General features: G+C 34.3%; 2 protein-coding genes across 3 annotated transcripts in view; one reads left to right on the top strand and one right to left on the bottom strand.

Moving 5' to 3' along the window:
- The window catches only part of LOC128168058 (uncharacterized), a 30,237-nt gene extending 13,863 nt beyond the window's left edge, over positions 1-16,374 (top strand). The window contains exons 15-32 of the mRNA XM_052834146.1: positions 2,344-2,558; positions 2,791-3,323; positions 7,709-7,846; positions 8,924-9,016; positions 9,239-9,353; positions 9,741-9,936; positions 10,190-10,259; positions 10,887-10,988; positions 11,148-11,222; positions 11,542-11,644; positions 11,789-11,898; positions 12,082-12,145; positions 12,432-12,520; positions 12,653-12,736; positions 13,019-13,088; positions 13,373-13,479; positions 13,775-13,908; positions 15,184-16,374. Of these exons, the coding sequence (XP_052690106.1) occupies positions 2,344-2,558; positions 2,791-3,323; positions 7,709-7,846; positions 8,924-9,016; positions 9,239-9,353; positions 9,741-9,936; positions 10,190-10,259; positions 10,887-10,988; positions 11,148-11,222; positions 11,542-11,644; positions 11,789-11,898; positions 12,082-12,145; positions 12,432-12,520; positions 12,653-12,736; positions 13,019-13,088; positions 13,373-13,479; positions 13,775-13,908; positions 15,184-15,298 (2,413 nt within the window). The 3' untranslated portion in view covers positions 15,299-16,374. The remainder of the gene's footprint in view (positions 1-2,343; positions 2,559-2,790; positions 3,324-7,708; positions 7,847-8,923; positions 9,017-9,238; positions 9,354-9,740; positions 9,937-10,189; positions 10,260-10,886; positions 10,989-11,147; positions 11,223-11,541; positions 11,645-11,788; positions 11,899-12,081; positions 12,146-12,431; positions 12,521-12,652; positions 12,737-13,018; positions 13,089-13,372; positions 13,480-13,774; positions 13,909-15,183) is intronic.
- Positions 16,176-21,149, bottom strand: LOC128168057 (synaptopodin 2-like protein). 2 transcript variants are annotated; one of them, XM_052834143.1, is made up of 5 exons: positions 20,893-21,149; positions 19,064-19,215; positions 18,787-18,968; positions 16,896-16,967; positions 16,176-16,723 (listed from the first exon to the last, which is right to left on the bottom strand). In XM_052834143.1, the coding sequence occupies exons 1-5, from the start codon at positions 21,001-21,003 to the stop codon at positions 16,716-16,718; spliced, it is 525 nt and encodes a 174-aa protein (XP_052690103.1). In that variant the 5' UTR covers positions 21,004-21,149; the 3' UTR covers positions 16,176-16,715. The 2 variants fall into 2 exon arrangements, with proteins under 2 accessions (XP_052690103.1, XP_052690105.1); XM_052834145.1 differs by lacking the exon at positions 16,896-16,967 and having other exon boundaries at positions 20,893-21,147.
- Positions 21,150-21,676: the final 527 nt, after the last annotated feature.

Genomic DNA, 21,676 nt, shown 5'->3' with positions numbered 1-21,676 from the left:
TTTAAATAGAGTTTGATATCGCTGACGGAAATATGTAGGTATATACATGTATATATATATATGATTCATTTCGAAAAAATAAATTGTGTTCTTTATTTGTTATACATGTAGTGCATGTTTCTTGTGTTCAATTTCTATTTACTAACCATATTTGAGTGTTAAGCTTCGAATTATAAGCAAGATACAGCGATTTGCTCACAGTTCTATGTTTGTACACAGATCTTAAAAACTAAAGCTTAAAAAAGTAAAATATTTGTCAATATTTATTAAGAAAATTTTCAAAGTCTGTTCTTCCAGAAACCAACTTTAACAACTTATTGTATTGTAAACTTAACCTTTTTAGCTCACCTGAGGGTGGGGCCACAATGGGGGGTCGAAGTTTAACAAATGAATATATAGAATAAATCTTTAAAAATCTTCTCCTCAGAAACTAATCAGCCAGGAAAGCTGAAACTTGTGTGAAAGCATCATCAGGTAATGTAGATACAAATTTGTGAAAATCATGATCCCCGGAGGTAGGGTTGGACCACAATGAAGGATCGAAGTTTTACATAGGAATATATAGAATAAATCTTTAAAAATCTTCTTCTCAGAAACTAATCGGCCAGGAAAGCTGACACTTGTGTGGAAGGATCCTCAGGTAGTGTAGATTCAAAGTTGTGAAAATCATGACCCCCGGAGTACGGTGAGGCCACAATGGGGGATCGAAGTTTAACATAGGAATATATAGAGTAAATCTTTAAAAATCTTCTTCTCAGAAACTAATCAGCCAGGAAAGCTGAAACTTGTGTGAAAGCATCCTCAGGTAGTGTAGATTCATAGTTGTGAAAATCATGGCCCCCGGGGGTAGGTTTTGGGCCACAATGGGGGATTGAAGTTTAAAATAGGAATATATAGAGTAAATCTTTAAAAATCTTCTTCTTAGAAACTAATCAGCCAGGAAAGCTGACACTTTTGTGGATGCATCCTCAGGTAGTGTAAATTCATAGTTGTGAAAATCATGACCCCCGGGGGAAGGGTGGGGCCACAATGGGGGATCGAAGTTAAACATAGGAATATATAGAGTAAATCTTTAAAAATCTTCTTCTCAGAAACTAATCAGCCGGCAATGCTGAAACTTCTTTTGAAGCATCCTCAGGTAGTGTTGATTCAAAGTTGTGAAAATAATAACCCATGGGGGTAGAATGGGGCCACAATGGGGGGTCGAAGTTTAACATATGATTAAATAGAGTAAATCTTTAAAAATCTTCTTCTCAGAAACTAATTAGCCAGGAAAGCTGAAACTTGTGTGGAAGCATCCTCAGGTAGTGTAGATTCAAATTTGTGAAAATCATAACCCTGGGGGTAGGTTTGGGCCACAATGGGAGGTCGATGTTTTAGATAGGAATAAACAGAGTAAATCTTTAAAAATCTTCTTCTCAGAAACTAATCAGCCAGGAAAGCTGAAACGTGTGTGAAAGCATCCTCAGGTAGTGTAGATTCATGGTTGTGAAAATCATGATCCCCAGGGGTAGGGTGGGGCCACAATGGGGGGGTCAAAATTTAACAAAGGAATATATAGGGTAAATCTTTAAAAATCTTCTCAGAAACTAATCAGCCAGATGTTTCTTTATAATTGTTAAGACTTTGGCCCCAGGACAATTCTTTGGCCTCCCGAGAAGGTTCATAGTTTGATGTACGTTTATATCTAATATATAAACTATTGTTAAGGAGAACTGTTGTTTTGAGAACTGCAATACTCAACATATGATAAGACTATAAAATCATCTTGTTAGAAAAGGGACTAATGATTATAAACATAAGAATATCCAGGGGAAAATGGATTTTATTTATACAGGATCTACATGTATTATTGTACATTGTCCAGATAGTTTGTATTATGACTCCATTAAGCTGATTTTATCATACCTATTGTTCCTCAGGTGAGCGATGTGGCCCATGGGCCTCTTGTTTTTAATAAGCATTTTGATTTAATATATTTTTTAGGTACCGGTAGAACAAATTTCCAATGAAAGTATTTACGTTTGACAAGTGGCATATTTACTTTTGTATATGTGTACCTTTTTTTCCTTTCAATTAGCCTTTATTACATGTACCATAATACGTATACATGTATATGCAAATTATTGAACTTTAAATTATGATTTACAATTACACATGTATCATTTCAATGCTAGTGTTAATATGCATCTTGTTTATTGAGAAATGCTAACCAAGTTGAATATATACCCCATCTCTCTCTCTCTCTCTCTCTCTCTCCATTTGATACAAGAAATATAAGATATAAGGTTTTCAACAAAATATCCATCCTATCATTATTTGATTCGATTCATTATTTTACAGGTGCAATATTTGTGGCAAAAGATTTCATGTTCCCAATAGCCTGCGCTCTCATCTACAGATTCATGCCAAGGGAGGCAACAACATCCATTATTGCAAGCTCTGTAACAGGGAGTTTGCCACAGATGCTAGGTTTGAGAAGCACCTGAAGTTTAAACATCCCCCAGAGGAAGAAGAGCATCTCTGCTCTCAGTGTGGGAAGAAGTTCTGCAGCCGCAGTAAGAATTTTTAACAAGCACCTTATTACATGTATATGAAAAAGCTGTCTTGATTCTTGAATTATTTCTCAAAAGATATAAAGAGAGACCAAAACAGGTGTGGAAAATGTACAAGAAAACAAAATTATCTCTATAAAGTAATGAAATAATATTACCATGTAAAGATAAAAAGGAGAATAATTTCTGACAATTTATTTGTTTATTTATTTGATGTTACCATATTTTATTTCAGAGAGTTTAAAGCGTCACGAAAAGTCTGCTCATGATGCAGTGAAAAGTCATTTTTGCAAGGTTTGTGAAAGAGGTTTCTTCAGAAAAGAATACCTAAATCGCCATATGCAACAGCACGAATTACAAACAGAAGGAGGAACAAAGAAAGTGAAATCTCTAGTTATAAGGAAGCCGAAAGCCTTGCAGAACAAGAAACCAACAACAAAAACAGTTGAAAAAACCGAACCCGGAAACATCATCATTCAGACCGTACAAGAAGGGGAAAACCCATCCATTTCCAATGTGGTCGGTAACATCCGGATTGAAGTGGAGCCCGGTCAGGTGGAGGAGTACTTCATCCACGAAGGTGACGGCTCCACAGAGAACATGTATTACGCGGTGGAAACTAACGAGGTGGATCAGGAGGGTGGCGGCAGCACGCTGGTGTACAGCTTTCCTTCTGTCCAGTATGAGATCGAGTGTCCGGACGGACAGCTCAATCAGGAGGCCTTGTCTGCCATCACCATGTTGGCTCAAGCTTCCAGTCAACAAAATGTCTAAGTGCCAGATCTACGTTTTAGTTGGATTGGACTCAGATTTTTTTTTTTAATAAAATCGTCAGTGAAAATTTGTGTACATGTATATTCACTTAAGTTTTCTTTAAGACTTATAAAAATAATTTTTGGAAATACACACACCATATAAAAAAGATAACGTTTACTGAATCATTTTTGTACAGTTAAATATGTTGTTTTACTATTACATGTATCCATTTTTTTTGTTGCATTTTGAATTGAAATATAAGTACAATGAATGTTTCCGTTTATTTCTGTAAAGCTGTTGAAGGTGAGAGACAAAATGATTTTTGGTTTATATAACTGACAAAAGGTTTGATGTAGTACATGTATTGTATTTGTGCTCAGCAGCATTATAGGTCATGTGCTATACATCTTTAAATCAAGATCTATTGTAAAACTGTTGGATGTGCTATTGATAGGAATCTGATTATATTAATGCTAAACCATTTCTGTGTACTTGTAACATTCAATGATTGACAATCATTATACTTATATATATATGTAAGTTGAGGCTCTACAAAATACTTTTTTGAACCAATTGTTTGGCATTCTTTTGAAATTCATTCTTATTTAGTATTTTTTTTGTTTCAATGATAATTACATCATGAGTATTCAAGCCAATCAACTTTTTTTCTATAATGAATGTGATATCTTTTCCAAAAATGTAAATATGGTACCTTATAAAAGATTTTATAGGTTGCTTGATATGTACATTACATTAAGGGTCATCCACTTCCTGGAACTATACTATTTATGATATGGTAATCTATTAAATAGGGTAACTGTTGATATATACCGGTACCTCTTGTGTAATAGCACAGTGGATATGGCATCAGACAATGGACCTGCGGATCACATGTTCCACATAAAAAGCAGTTGTGTTAACTTGCAGGTTACAAATATTTTGTAAAATCCCAAAGGTGTGGAGGACCCTTGATTATGCAAAATATATAAATGAATGTATTCTCAGCCTGGGGTGGAATTCCACTGTTGTTAGCTCCTTGCAGCTCTTTCACACTTGTTTGGTTTTTTTTTTTATCAACTCTTAGAATGTAAATCAGTTATTATGGTTACTGAGATTCACTGGGGTTTATACTTATTAATCAAATCCCTCTGTGATCCTTAATAGTGGACATTGAGCCAACAAGTAAATGCATGAAACTTACAATGCCTCTTTGTATGCTTTATTGGCTCTGGTCGGTTATTGTATCCAAAGTATGTTGGTACATGTAATATGCAGGTAATTATGAATAAATGTTACTTTCCAATTTTTGTTGTTTATGTGTGGTCATCTCACTTATTGCATTCAATGGAGCAATAGAAAAGCTAGGAATTTGCAAAACAGCAAAATCTTGAGAACCATTTGCATCTTCACTCTTGTGTAGAATTATACTTTTTGGACATATCCCAAGATCTGCAATGCCTCAATGGGCCAATCTTACAACCCTAGGCCTCAATGTATTAAAGATAACTAAATTGTAGATTGAACTATGAATAATTATAAAAAGTGAAAGAATTGGATGTAAATATAAAGATATGAGGATGCTTTCATATAGTAAAACAACTAAATGTAACATTGTATATCTTTAGAAGGAGACCTTTTAACAATTTTCCTATACATTTCTATTGAGAAGTTTGATCCCTCGTTGAGTCCCAGTATTAGCCCGGTGATCACGTTTTAACCATTTAGAGACTAGAGTGCTTGCATAGTAATTTCACTGTGATGTTCTTGAAGATTTAAAAAAAACCATTTTCTCTTAATGCTTCTACAATGAAATTTGAACTCCTATTAGTGACTTAGTATTGGCCCGATGTCAAGGTTTAAACAATTTAGAATTTACACTATCTTAGGATGGTTGCATAGTGATCTCATAAATTGTTGCATTGTATGTTTCTATGTTAAACTTTTAACCCCCTCTTGGGGCCCCAGAATTAATTCGGGGGTTGTGATTAAGAATCTTCACTAAACATACAAACGTTGATGCAAATGTTGGCATTTCTGGTGCAGTTGTTATGGAGGAGAATTATTTTTAAGTCATAGACCTTATTTTCACTGTTGCGATATTATCTCCCTTTTAAAAACAGCATTTATTTTAAGACTTTTAAATCCCCTTCCCTTAAGGATTCTGCGTATCAAGTTTGATTAAATTTTGTCCAGTGGTTCTAGAGAAGTGTAAAAAAAGGAAAACGTTTACAAACAGACGGATGGCGGACAACAGGTGATCAGAAAAGCTTACTTGGACTTTCGATTCAGGTGAGCCAAAAATTTGACAGTTTATTGATATGTTTAGCCACATAGGGTTCTATGTGCGCGATGGGTCCCAACCTTTTGAGTTAGAGTGATAAATTTATAATATATAGATGACCATCAAAAGACACCTGATCCAAAAACCCTAACTTCCTTCAGCATCTGAAACATTTGGCTCAGATTCAGCTTTCAGGTTTAGATCACAGGGAAACTAACGTTTTTTGATCGTCTCAAGCCACGGTCCGGTGTCCGCGTAGCTCTCTCTTACCAAATTGGAGTGGATCATACATGTTTGCCTTGGTGTGCGAAGATTATGTTTTTAATAGGCCCTGTCAAGTTCAAGTTCTTTATTCCAAGAGACAAATATCTCATTCTGAGGTTATACATGTGAACATATACATATTAAATGCAGTAAGACATACAAAGTGTACATACTAGTAATCAATTTTGATTATTCACATTAAGAGTTCGATGCTTGTTTGCATAATATTAATAACTGTCATTATTAATAGCTGAATAAAGGAAGAACAATTAGAAGTCATGCTGACAATAGCCAGAATATGATAAATTTCACTAAGACAAGGACATTTTAATAGAGAATAATAAGTTCAGCGATGTTTTTAAATATGGAGTTCATGGGGCTTAACAAAAGACATCTTATAAAGCAAGTACGAAACGAATAACAGTTTTTCTAAACAATTAATTACTTTGACCACTTATATATTTCATAAGTTGTTTTCAAGACAGACACAAATTATTAGAAATTGGAAAAAATTGTTTATGAAGTCAGGTTACTGAATATTTATCCAACTTGAAGTGTCATTTAACTAGAAAAACCAGCATTTATAAAATGAGATTTGCAGTGGGTCCCCCCCCCCCCCCACCCCCGGTTCCAACGCATATGCCTCGAACAAGTTTTTTGAGACGAAATTTACATTGGATGTGTTTTCAATCTTTTGGGATGTGTGATGGGAGTTGGTTATGGTAAATGTATTACAACTATAATTATGAATTTGTGAGGAAAATGTGTCTTTATTAATCTTGTTTTTATTTCTACCTAACGACTACATTTTACGGAGAAAAGTCTTAAAGAACCTATTATAAATATTGCCTTTTACGGGAAACTTTTAATGCATGATGCCATCCCCATCAAAGTCTTAATTAACAATTTTGCATCCTCGTATCCATTCATATTTTTCCCGCCATAGACTGCCCGATATAGAATTCCAATCCCGATTCATTCACAGGGGCTTGGTTGTTGGATAGTGAAGTTCTTAATTATTTGTTCCCGAAAAATTGATTAAGATTGGTAATCTTAGATATATTTCTGTGTATTGCATTAAATAAATACACTGAAACCCCCCGTTTCAGACATGTTAAAAAAGTGTATTCAATGTACATTAAAAAAAGTTTTTTTATGTACATTGAATACACTTTTTTAACATGACTGAAACGGGGGCTTTCAGTGAATTTATGTATTGGATACACAGATATACACATAAGATTACCATTTTAAATCAATTTTTTCTTCGGGAATAAATAATTAGGAAAGTCACTATCCAACAACCAAGCCCCTGTGGATTCATTTTGTGTTAAAAAAGAGGTTTCCTCGCATAATTAATTATCTCACAGAGTATTTTCCTGACATTTATCTGTTATAACTATCACAAAATTCGACACAAAACGGTTAATATATAGGCGAAGTTATATTACTCTTCTTGTATGAATAAGAGTACGAATTAACTATAGTTATATTTGCGTTCCTTGCATCTTTTAAACGCTTTACTTAACAACATTTTTTGGTTGCTATAATCAGCGTCAGTGAGACAACGATTGCATTCCAAACAAATCGCCAGACAACAGAAACTGCTAAAACTAGGGGAGAATTGTTCGCCGTGTTTGGCGTGAATTAACATACTAGGCATTAAAAATGGTAAGTTTAATCAAGTATATTTGAAATACAAAGTTTATATCGGCACTGTGCTATAATGTAATGGTTAACCTTATGAAATTCAAAAGACATTGACATTTTTTGTGTAATTCATTCATGAATTGTAATGTTCAATATTTACAAATTTTAAACAATCAGCAACTTCATCATTGGTTTTCTTTAGATGCTCTCAAGGGCAAAGCCGGCCATTGGGCCCGGCTCAACAACACCAGCTAAAGAAAATAAGAAAAAGAAGCAAGTTCCAAAAGTTGAAGACTTTTTGAACATGAGAGACTATACAGGGGCAATTACCCTTTTAGAGGTAATCCTATAACATAATTAATTTGGTTAATTATTTAAAATCATTTATTCAGGGTTTTTTTATTTTACAGACTTTCCCCGATGTAAATATTTACATTTATAATGATTAAGTCATGTATATCTCTTGTATACAACAAATGACATTCGTATATGGCATGCACTGGGCATAGTACATATATATAACACAGAATTTGATAAGATCTATTTAACAATTTTTTTCAAACCATGGGTTATGCTTTAATATATTAAAATACAATATTTTTCATCATTTAATTTCATTGGCAGAAAGTACATCATGTGACATTCACCCTTTTACGATATCGATGCAAAAGGCATATGTGGAATTTGATATTAAAGGATTTGGCAGTATTAACTGAAATCGTTATTGCAAATACTAAATGTCTGGGAAATTATTAAAATGCATTATACTGAAAATGATGATTAGCAAAATATTCTTTAATAATATTCTGTTAAAACTATAGGTTGCACTACAGTATTAAATTCTACTATATATTCTTACCAAAATTGCACAACTTTACATACAGATTAAAAATTCAAAACGAACTTCTGGAAAAAATCCTCTTGACAACTTTTTAAACAACGCTTCATTTACAAGTTTCTAGCAAAATACACACGTGCATCCAGCAAGGCGTGCGACTTTGTTTACATCGAAGTTACACATGTGCTTGAAAATCAAGCCCGGGACTTTTCACCCCCCTCCAGAAACAACGCGCATCAAAAATTCAAATGACCTCGCATTATTACAAAACTGGGATAGTTAGACCTCTTACACATTGTTTTTCATCTCATACAAAAAATCAGCTCCTGTCTCGGGCGGAACCGCCCCGAATTCAAAGGAAAATTCGGGAATTATTTTGGCTCAGCCATGTTTTGACGTGAACCTTCAGTGAAATACTGTTATGACACCTATAATCTCAGACACAAAAAGTGAAATGGATTGTTATTACTTTCTGTGTGTTCTGTTGATATCATTTTACATGGGGCAATAAAACCACCTATCGGCCTACAATGAAGTCCATAACTGTATATATCATTAACTTTTTAAATGATATTTCAGTTCAACAGAAACAGTGGAAAAGGTAACGATGAAACTGATCTATGGATCGCATACTGTGCATTTCATCTTGGGGATTACAAAAGATCTATGGAGGTCAGTATAGTTAGTTTGAAGAATATTCAGCAATCTATAAACTGAAATGTTATATAGGTTTCTGGTTTACTTATCTAATAAAATATAGAAATTTATATTACAAAAACTAAATCAGCAGCATATTTATGGCAAAGAAAGTTTTGAGTACGATGTGTACCTATTGTTTGTTTTCCTACTGCTGTTCATTTTTTTGTTATGCTCTTATTGTTCTGACACCCCCAGGAATTTGAGAGAATGACAAGACGGGATGGCTGTCACCCAGACGTGTGGACAAACCTGGCCTGCTGCTATTTCTTTCTTGGAATGTACCCTGAAGCTGACACAGCTTGCGCAAAAGGTAAAGGACTCAAAGTGTTTGTTTGATCCAGTTGGGATTAGCTGTTTAATGAAAAATTACCGGTATATACTTTTGTTAGTTGTTAAGTGAGAAAACTGAGAAAAGAAGTTCAATTTGTACTAAGATGGTGAACTTCAATTTTCATGGATTTTGTGATAAATCTAGATTAGAAATATTACAATAATCTTTAGTTTATTAGTAGGACCATGCATTTTCCACAAATTATTAAATCTATCAAAATTGATGCCTAGGAATATCACAGTAAATGTCAATAAGAGGGTTTTATGGTAGTGTGGTTAGTGTGTTGGTTTTGTTTTTTGTTTGGGAGGGGGGAGGGAAGGTAACCACCACCCTGAAAATTTTATTGAAATGATTTTTTTCATATAGGTCCCAAAAGTAAGCTTCAGAATCGATTACTGTTTCATCTGTCTCACAAATTTGGGGATGAGAAAAGGTTGATGGGCCACCATCAAAGCCTGCAGGATGTGATTGAGGACCAACTTTCACTAGCCTCCATACATTACTTACGGAGTCATTACCAGGAGGCCATAGACATATACAAACGGATACTGTTAGACAACAGGTAGGCTTTGATATACATGTATAATGCTATTGCCATGGACCATGGTACTATACTTTTGAATTTATTTTATATTTACTCATTTCAAATTTCCATTATAATGCACAATGCTTTGCATTCTCTTATATACTTGAACATAGGATGTATCACTTTCAATGCTACATTCATTCTTATGTTTTATGTACATACATGTAAATCTAATTTGTATAATTATGTTGAGATTTTTTTGTACAATAAAGCTGTTTTGTTGTTTCAGAGACTTTTTGGCACTGAATGTATATGTGGCTCTGTGCTATTACAAATTAGACTACTATGATGTGTCACAGGTAAGGCAATCAGCCTAAATGTGTTATTTACCTATGTTGCAAAGATACAAGGTTGAGAATATCTGTTCTTTGTTAGTCTGTCTGTTTACAGGAAGTAATACATATATATTAATAAATCTATAGACATATACATGTACATGTTAATACATGATGTATTAACTGTCCTCCATAATGAGTTACCTTAAAAGTTTAATTACATTGGTACTGGTAAATGATATTTTAGGGTCAGTATCATCCAATGAGTTCAAGGTCAAATTAATTACAATACAATGTAGTTACAATGAGATCATGTTCTAGAGAAAGTTATTTTTGATAGGATTTCATAAATTGGAAATGAATTTGATATCAGTGGGTAAAATATACTGGTAATTTTTAACAACCAAAAAATATTTTTGGGATTTAGAATTTGATTGTTTTTTATCAAATACTTGCTTGTTTATTTATAGGGATAACAATCAAATGAACCATGCAGTTAATCATATCAAAATACTTGACCCCATGCCATATTGTATGTTATTATTTTGACAAGTATGCTCTATTTAGAGTCACAGATTTACTTAAAATGTGCTTGAAATATTCTGTTTACTATATAAACTACTTACATTGTTTGTTTTATATTTTGTGTAGGAAGTTCTAGCAGTTTATCTCCAGCAATATCCAGATAGTGCTATTGCTCTGAATCTCAAGGCCTGTAATCATTTCAGACTTTACAATGGGAAGGCTGCAGAGGTAAACAAAAAAGAAAAACAAAAGAATGGCACTATATGTGGTTTATAGGAGTTGTGCAATTTCATCTGCAAAAGTTGGAAAATTTTGTAATTTGTATTAATTTGCACTGTTCAAATACATGTAGCAATATGTGTATAAAGCTAATTTTGTCAATTTTAGGCAGAATTGAAAAGTCTTCAGGAGATGTCCTCACCTTCTTTTGTATTTGCCAGAGATCTCATCAAACACAACTTGGTAAGCTAACTAGATTTAAGTATAAATATCAGATAAAATCATCATGTACCAGTAGTTATACATTACACTTAACTGTTTGTGAATAATTATAGCTAAAATTTCTTTTTAGTTGGTATATATATTGGGGAATTTTTTTTTTATCATGATCATGGTAAATGATCATTCTTTTATATACATCAAAAGTACACGCATCTATTTTAAGATTTAATTGGGTATATACCGGTACATGTATATATAAAAGCCTTTGACAATATTTTATCATATCTTCATCTGATATGATACATGTACAGGTATGTTGACTTTATATTTTATTATATAGGTGGTGTTCCGAGGAGGTGAAGGGGCTTTACAAGTTTTACCTCCCCTTATTGATGTTTTACCAGAGGCTAGGCTGAACTTAGTCATCTACTACCTTAAACAAGGTATGTATTAAGTAAGCTGCACCTAGGCTGAAATGTAAATACTGGTACAAGTATTGATATGATGGACAAGGAAATTTGCTGTATTGTGATACATGAACTGTAATAATTGGATTGATAATCATTGGATTGTTTCTCTTTTCTCAGATGACATAGCAGAGGCCTACAATCTGATAAAAGATCTGGAACCCACCACTCCCCAGGAGTACATTCTGAAGGGTGTGGTCAATGCAGCCTTAGGTCAAGAGCAAGGATCTGTAAGTTGAATAGGTTATTCAGTGGGGGAATGGGAATTGGCACCAATAATTAAAAATTCCCATGTTTGAAGATTTCTATTAAATTTTTAGAATATTAGCTAAATTTGAAAGTACATGTATGCTTGAAAATATTTTTGTTTTTAATTATTTTTTTTTTTATTATTTTTTGTCTTTTTTTTGCAGAGGGAACATCTCAAAATAGCTCAACAGTATTTCCAACTTGTTGGGGGTTCAGCTAGTGAATGTGGTATGTATTCATTTTTAGAGAAAGAGAGTCTTTGTGTATTATCCCTGTGCATTTTACAAGTATCTTCATTACATGTTACTTGTCTTTCTTGAATTACATATTATCCTAAATGAACAGTGGTATGCTTTTCTTCCATTCTCAGTTTCATTTGTTATTATTGATGTATAATAAGGATTCTAGTTAGGATATTTGTACGGACTGTATTAGTGGTGTAATAACATGTATCTGACCTGGCAAAAGATCGAATTGTTACTTACTTACAAAGCTCTTACTTTCTTCTGGACAGATACTATTCCTGGTCGTCAGTGCATGTCTTCATGTTTCTTTCTGTTAAAGCAGTTTGAAGATGTGTTAATATATCTGAACTCTATCAAGGCGAGTATAAATATTGTATGTATTATGAAAATGGTACAATGCATCTTAATAGCTATCAAAGTTCTACATAAAAACTGGCTTCTGAAGGTACATGTATGTGTTGTTTTTATGACGATGTCTATCTGTTTACAGAGTTATTTCTACAATGACGACAGTTTCAACTTCAACTATGCTCAAGCTAAGGCTGCAGTGGGAAACTTCAAGGAATCAGAAGAGGTTTGTAACATCAGATCAGAAAAATAGAAGTAAATTTAGTTTCATAAGTTAATCTCATCGTCCCTTCGAAAAGGATACAAGCAATTTTTGGAATTTTCATGTAATTTTTCTTGATGTGTTCCATTAACATAGTCACTGGGATTAAGTACAATGCATCGTGCAGAAATGAAAAGATGTGAAATTTTATTAATAAGGCACAAAGCAACTTAACTACTATAAATATCAGCTGTTTTTTGTTGTTGAGAATTTAAATCTTCATCCTAGAGATTGGTTGCATTTTAGGTGTTCTTGTTGATCCAGAGTGAGAAGATTAAAAATGACTACACATATCTGAGTTGGCTTGCCAGGGTTTGTAAGTACTTTGAAAGGGGGGATTGCTGGTTTGAGAGGGGGTGGGGGTAAAGTAATTCATTGTTGACCAAAAAAAGTAGAGTGGAATACTGATTTTCATGTGCAAAAATGTTGATGCATACGCTAATAGATCTATTTGAGTATTATCAATGTACTGTACATACGTTTCTAAAGTCTAACACTAATCATTTTAAAAATTCTCCTTTGAAATGACATATTTTTATTCTAATGCGCATGATATACGGTAATATACTGATGCAAAAACTGTATTATTTTATTTTCCAGACATCATGAACAGAAAATCAAGGCTGGCCTGGGAGCTGTACCTCAAAATGGAGACCTCAGGAGAATCTTTCAGCCTGTTACAACTCATAGCAAATGACTGCTACAAGGTAATCTGCCAAAAACATTTTTTTTTGTTTAAACAGGCTGTATTCAACCACTGATTGTCATACTTTCAGTCTGTTGATACAAGCATTGAACAGCTGATGAACTCTAACAGATTGTATAACTTTGAACATAAGGCATTCATTTTATTGTTTTGATTCATAAGATTGCATATAAATATTCAAATTTACAATGTAACCAATTTGTTACTACATGTTTTTCTATACTCTGATCAAAAAACTGCTTAAGTAAATGTGCATCAAACTGGAAAAAATCATAATAAAACTTGATCCTCTGTAGATGGGACAATTTTACTATGCTGCCAAGGCCTTTGATGTGCTGGAGAGACTTGATCCTAATCCCGAGTACTGGGAAGGAAAAAGAGGGGCCTGTGTAGGTGTATTCCAGATGATCATAGCCGGCCACGAACCAAGGTAATGACCCCCTAATATCTCTATCTAATGATATATTATGGCTATCTTTAACACTATAGTTTGAAAAGTCACTCTTTGGATCAAAAACATATGGAGTATTTGGCACTTTGAAGGGAGATTTAAACGTTTCACAGTTTGAACAAAACAAATTTGAATTTGATTAATTAAATTAAGCTGGTTTAAAAAGTTAATGATACAATTTCAGTGTACATGTATTTCATGAATGAAACTAATACTTATTCATACATGTATAATATTCTTTAAGGACAATTTTTGTGTCTTTTCAATCTATCCCTGAATTTTTTTCTCTACTTTCTATAACTTTTCCTAGCAATCGTTTTTTATCCCTAAGAAGTCCCTTAAAAAAAAAAAACTTACTTAAGACATTTCATTTCTTTTTTTCTGCAGAGACAAATTACAGGAAGTTGTTCAATTACTCAGAAACACTACAAACCCTCAAGTTGAATACATAACACGCACCATGAAAAAGTGGGCTCGTGATAATCAAGTCAACATACAATCCTAGTCACCTCAGCGTTTGATAGCATTTTAAAAATAGGCATGCTCTATCCTTCAGTTCCTTCGTTGTTTCTGCACACATTTTATTCCTTATTTTTTATGTTGTGGAATATATTTTGGTATTGTATAGATGCTGGTCATTTAAACAAGTTGATTGCCTTGCTCCCGTAATATGAACATTCCAAGTAAAAATGATCATAATTAAATCCATGTAAAATATGTCAATCGTTTTGAATAATTAATATGTAGATGGTTGTTTGTGCATGGACCTACAACTAATCATTTACAAAATCATTTGTCAAAGCTTTATCTAACGTAGACAAAATTTTTCTTATGATTATGGTTTATTACTCAAAAATTGCAGTATATCTTTGATTTTTATATTCATAATTTTGAAAACTAGTACATGTACTTTACCTTATACCTTAATCATGAGAATAAAAGCATCTGGAGGACTATTGGTATCAGGCAAAATAATTATTAAAAAAAAGATTAGTCAATGCCAGCTGATTTGCACTCATATAATTTCATATACATTGTATATTACTAATCATTTATTCATACAATATATTTTACTAGTATGGTACACTTTTTTAGTTTCAGAAGTATAATACCAGTATTTGCTGTTATTAATTTTTAATGGTTTTATTTTTTTTTTTCTTACATAATTATTTCCCTTTATCACTAGCAGTGTGATGACGCAGTAGTGGCTTTAATAGCAAGTTAGCATGCTGAATTTTTAACCTCTACTTTTAGGGACACACTGAGGGATGTGATTAATATGCTCCGGAACACCAGTAATCCCCAGGTGGAGTATATCATTCGATCCATGAAGAAATGGGCCAAGGAAAATCTGGTTCCTCTTCCATAGTGTGTGCGTGTCCACTATTTGTTTTGCAAACTAACAATTCTCAACTGCTCTGTTTGTTTTAGAACATTGTCTTAATTGTAGAGTTCTGATTCTAGGTTCAGATTAATCCAAACAAACAACAGAATCAGAGATCGAGCAAATGGTTCATATTTTATACAGATGCATGTTAAAAACTGCATGTTTCTTCAAGCATGTGATATTTTGCACTAGATTGCATGGAATTGTTGTATATTTTTTTATTGCATGGAGGCTATGAAAATGTGTATTTCTTTAGTTATATCTTGGGGGGTTGGGGGGCTGGATTGTTGATGAGGAAATGACAGTCTGTGTATATTACAGCAGTGTATCAAGATTACTGAGGATTGATGGAACTGTTGTACATTTATTGATTTTTTACGTTTTACAACCGTGAATTATCCGTCCAATGACTGTACAGTGTGTATATTTATGAGTTAATTATTAATGGAATACTGTACAACCTAAATGAGAAAATAAACCAAAAATATACTGTCTCATTTTTACTTAGTATCCATTTAGTGATTTGACTTTCATATAAAATGCACATAAGGGAGGCTAATCCTACTAAAGTGGAAAAATGCCTCTGGTCAGCTAAATGGGCACGAATACCGGTATATGAAAACTATGTCAGTAATGAAAAATAGAATCTGGTTTCGCAGTTTAGTTTGTCAAGGTTACTCTCCAAAGAAGGTTAAAAGGGGGCGGACCCTTTAGAAAATTCAATATTTGAAATATGCATCAAAGAACCCATCCCCTTTTAACCTTGATGGTGGAGACAGCAGGTTATGGCGGAGGGGACGATAAAAATAGCGGGATAACCAATAGCCATCCAAAGAGGTATTAATGAAAATAAAACCAATTTTCTCAACTTTATCAAAATCCAACTTTTATTATTTTCACAATTATACATGAACTCTCCAAGAACATTACAAATATATACATGTATATTATAAATCTCGTGTATAAATATCAAATTAATTACATCACAATATTCATAACAATAATGATTCTTAAACAAAGAAAGGCGTTTCATTGCCAACAACAACAAACACATAAAATGAAGAAAAAAAAATCAAAAACAAAATACAACAAAAATTACGACCAATGCACAAAGGGAAAACGAACGGACACATAAAAACTTTTAAAAAATCATAAAACAAACTTCACAGAAAAAGGAGGCATGCTTTCACATAGGCTTGTGTATTCATAGAGGCTTGTGTAAAAATGACGTCGGTACGGAACTATATAGGTAGGTTGGCAAGAATTTGCTTTTTTCTGTCAGATAGTTCGACCGAAAGTTTTAATACTATTTTCTATTCAAAACTGTAAATTTCCTCTACATGAAGTCGGAGTTTCCCATTGTTGGAAATGGTTATGAGAGATAACAAAGGTGTCCCTTTTACTGATCTGAAAAAAGAGAAGGGAAAAAAATCTTAATATTATCGAGTATCAGGTATTTGCAAGGAATGTAACATACAAGATCTTGCCAATACGAAAGCTAGATAAACATAAAGGTGCAAGCCATTTGAGTCGAGTGCATTTATTTTGGCATTTCCTGAGAAGAAAATGCAATACATACATTCTACGAATTGTAATAAGTCACTGAGGGCAAAGACTTGTCCCTTGGCGGTGTCTGAGGGAGAGCAACCACCTGTAAAACAGGGCGCTGTCTAAATACTCGGTACAGAGACAGAAGCATGCAGAAACAGGCACGTAGCATCGTTTATCAAAGTGGAGGGGGTCATACAAAAGTGGAGCACATGGGCTTGTGTAAAAACAAATATCATTATTTAAAAAGGTGGATACCTAAGAGAAAAAATAAACCTCTGAGGTACCCATATCATTCTTTAACGAAGTTTTTTTTCTACACAAGCCCCTGTGATTGGAGCGTCATTTATCTCGTAAGTTTACCTTAAAAGCAGAAAATGGTACATTGTATAGTTGATGTAGCAATCCCTTCAACCCCCCCCCCCCCCCCCCCCACAATCCACAATCCTGCTACGTGCCTGCATAGTTATGGAGTAAAAGCTCTTTGGTCCGTTCCCAGTTGGATATCTTATGAAAAGAACACTCGGAGTGGATCAAAGAACTTATTCAGAATATCAATATGTGAAATACTAGTACTAGTGTCTAAGTAAGAGTATTCATTCTAGTGAAAGATTCCGTGGAAGTTCAGAAGAAAGTCTATGCAAAGATCTAGTTCACTAAGGAAGACTAAGAAGATGAAAAACACACTCATCCCAACAGTAACACACACTTACTACGTATATATACAATACTTGGAAACGCATCTGATATGTTACAATTAATATATGTTAAATACTAGTAACCAGAAAATCTTTTGTAGTAAATTAATTTTTGAATAGGCTAAAACGATTTCTTTTATTATACAAAAGACTTTTAGAAATATAAGCCAAAAACGATAGTACCCTATAACCGTTCTCGTATCTTAAAATTGCATTTATGTACGAACGTAATAAAAAGTTATTTTTCCCCCTGTGTGTATATATATATATATAAAAATCAATTATTTTTTATAGTCGGTTTATAACAAAAAGAGAATAATTTTTTTAATATCATGAGGTGATCAAATACCCGAAAGGCCTTATGATAGATTTGATCACGCCCGACCGTATTGATCACCTCATAATATTCAAAGAATGGTCGATTCCTAGCTTATTACTTATATTTTCATAATTTACAGCAATTGTACGATTATATATTAATATGGTCTTTGGTGAAATGTGTTGGATATGTTGGATATTATACATTAGTATTTACAAAATCGATTCGTAGTTATACCTCAGACAAAGAGAGTGAAAAAAAATATATGTTTTATCTCAGAGAAATAAAAGACAGTGGACAGACAGGTGGACCTACACACACACACACACACACCTCGACCCCCTGACATGACGTGCCTGGTTTTAATCAAAGTAGACCCCCCAAAAAAACCTGCCCACTTTCTCGATTGTTTACAACTTAATCAGGCACAAGGAAATTACTTATTGTACTTTTCTCGCACATGTTCTCTCGCAATGCTAAAACAATACCATAAATCTAGAATTGCAATATGGCCCGTGATTTGTGAAATTAATTTCAAAGTCTCTATCATAATGAAGTTGATGTACAGTAACCCATTAGGGTAAAAAATGTTCACAGAACTGGAGTTTGGAAGACCCTTAATACTATTCCCATGTTTAGTGAAAATAAAACGAACGTTCGTTAATTTTCACGAATTGCTCCCAACTCCAATAATTGTGCAATATTCTTACCGAGGATAAATCGGATAACGTGTTCTTCGGGTAACAAAAAGAAAACCGTTTATCTAATTTCTTTTAATTATGTACTAGTATGCCGATAAAACTCTCGATCCGGCATCTGTTATCTGGATCTTTAACTATAACCAAGTATTTGGATCTTATCCCCACATATAAGATATATACCGTGAATGTTCAATCAGACACTACCTGAGGCTTCGGAATAGTTGAGGGACTGTTGGAGGATTTTGAAAGACCTTGACTGAACGTTGGGGTTGGTGTATCCACGGTAGGCCGTTGATTCTTCCTCGACTGTGGATTGGCTAGATTCGGTCACGTGGTGTGACAGTTGAGCATCAACGTGATCGCCCTGTCCCAAATCAACCACATTTCTGAAAAAAAAACCCAACCAAATATCATTAAGATACATAAACATTTAATATATACAAAGGGTCCTGACTCAGCTTACAATGAATGTCATATTTACCTCTGAACGACGAAATCTAGTTCATTCCCGGCCCTTATGATTTCCATTTTGGCGTCTGGGTGGTTGAGATATTGTGCTGGGGTGTTCCCTATCCTTATAATACCATCTCCAACACGTAATCCACTTTTATACGCAATACTTTTGGGATTTACCTGCAAGAGAAATACCAGGCATTATTGTAAAAAAAAAAACTTCCTTGCAACAATGTTCAGATTCAATAAAGATGTAAACACCAATAGTAACCTAGCAGATTGGATGATTAAAAAAAGGGGATTTTCAGAAATGTTTTTACAAATTTTGATCAGCCAAAGTGTTCGCAAAGATACTGATCTATAAACATTGGATGTTAAACAACAGATACCCTGTAATGTAATAAATTAGAAAACCAATCTAAATCGACATTCTGACACGTTCATTTTCACTTATCTAGCATTGTTTACGTGAAATTTCAGCCCCTGATCTAAATAAACGCTGATAACATACAGATGCAGACTGTGCCGCCTTAGTTGTGTTTTTGTGCATGTGCTGTGTTGCCTACAGCGACATCCACGTCTTGTGAGCCGACTTTCAGAACACGACAGACAACCTTCAACTGTGTGAACGCCAAAAATATTCAGCGTCTGTTCTTGCTTAGAAACCCCAAAACATGACATACTGAGCCACTTTAAGAAAATAAATACTATTGAATAGAAAAAACGTTTGACCTAGCTATTGACGAATCATTTGGTATATTTTGATGCAATTACATGTACTAGATAAGTACGTGTATATATTTGGTTCCTATGTAAAAAGTGTGTAATAGAGCACAGAGGCGCAACCCTCTGAGCATTGTTAATTGATTTTGCTCTCGTTTTCACATGAAACGAATTATGGCTGTTCTGAATTCTGCATAGTGTCTTAGGGTGTCTGATGGAAAGCTATTTGTATTATGGTTAAGACGGACAGATGTACAAATAGTAAGCATTGATATCAATGATTACGACCAGCCGCAGGAGCTAAGAGAGAGAGAGAGAGAGAGAGAGAGAGAGAGAGAGAGAGAGAGAGAGAGAGAGAGAGAGAGAGAGAGAGAGGGGGCAACAGACTGACGGACGGACGGACGGAGTATCAATTCTCACTATTTCATATATTGCCGATCGGAGCATTTTGAAGGTTTAAAAAATAAAATAAATTCCTGTTGGTGTCTCATTTTTTGGTTGAAATGAAGCATGCATATTTCAAAACAGAAATAAAAATATTTTGTTTCTTTTCCATTTACTAAACAAATACCGTGTAATATGGGCCTAAGACGAGTTGGAGAGATCCCAGATTTCCATACCACCCCTGAACCTGTTTGATCCAGATACGAACACCGAGGGAAGGGAGCTACTTGTTGAACATGAAACCAATTTGCAAGAGAGCTTATCAAAATAGCGAACCACACGGATAAAGATATTTATTAGCAGCGGGCTGTCCTGATGGATATCTGAAGGAGCAAAAACACAACTACATAAACACATGGTTTTACGATGCTAATCCTAAAGGGAGTTTACCGGTTGAAACCCCTGCTGGAACCTCTGCTTTCAATCGGGTCAATGTCTCTAAATGACACTGACATGTAAAGATGAAGATACAATTGCCAAGTTAACGGGGTGCAATGAAGGGTTGCAACAGGTGGCCCTAAAATAATAATGTAAAGTCTCGGCAGCAGATTTATAAAAATGTTTTTAAAAACGCGGTTTCAATTGTGGCCTTGCACACGTAGTTGATGAAACAAGACAAGGTCGCTTTCTCCTATATGAACGAATATCGTATTTCCAAAACTGTATGTAGTATACACACGGTTTTCTTACCTTCTGAATATATAAACACGAGCCTTGGTCATATCCCCCCTGCATGGTAAATCCCCATTGCGACCCGGACTGATTTCTCCTCAGACGGACGAGTACAGGACCGTCACTCATTTTGAACACTCTCCGGAGAAAAAAAAACAGCAGCAGGCCTCAAAAGTTGGTTCGTGTTTTGCGCGTGTAGGCGGGGGGTTGTTATATCTATATCTCCCGAACACAACTCGCCGAGCCTAGCTGCAGCCACCGTGTAAAACGTTGAGTATATACATACATACAGCATGTCAGGAGAATTTATATAGGTGCTGATGCTTCGACTGGCGAGTGTCAGCGAAGAATTATGTCAAGTGTCCCCCCTCCGCCCCATGTCCGGCTGTTCTCTGAACCGTGACTAATGGTACTTAAACAGAGAATTGAAATATTAATTTATTTCGTCATTTGAAGGAGAGACCTTTGAAAGGTTCAAGAGATCTGCGTCACTCAAGACAAAGCTTTTCTTCCTACAATTCTCTCTTATTCAGTAAATTCAGTCAGTTTTATGATAAGAGTATGTCGTTGAGTATGTTAGAGGAATTTTTTTTTTGGAAAGTTTTATATATATTATGTAATAGAATTAAAAGATTCAGACACGTAGACCTCCTTGATTTATACTGTATACATATTTTCAAGATAAACCGAGATGTAGGACGTTTTAAAATGGGCGGTATCAAAATATGCCCCAGTATTATCTGGAATTCCGTCACATATTATAAGGGAAAAACTAATATAGAATAATTAGTTACTTAGAATT

This window comes from Crassostrea angulata, chromosome 10 (assembly GCF_025612915.1).
Source record: "Crassostrea angulata isolate pt1a10 chromosome 10, ASM2561291v2, whole genome shotgun sequence".
In the NCBI taxonomy this organism is placed as follows: domain Eukaryota; kingdom Metazoa; phylum Mollusca; class Bivalvia; order Ostreida; family Ostreidae; genus Magallana; species Magallana angulata.
This window is presented reverse-complemented; position numbering and strand designations above follow the sequence as displayed.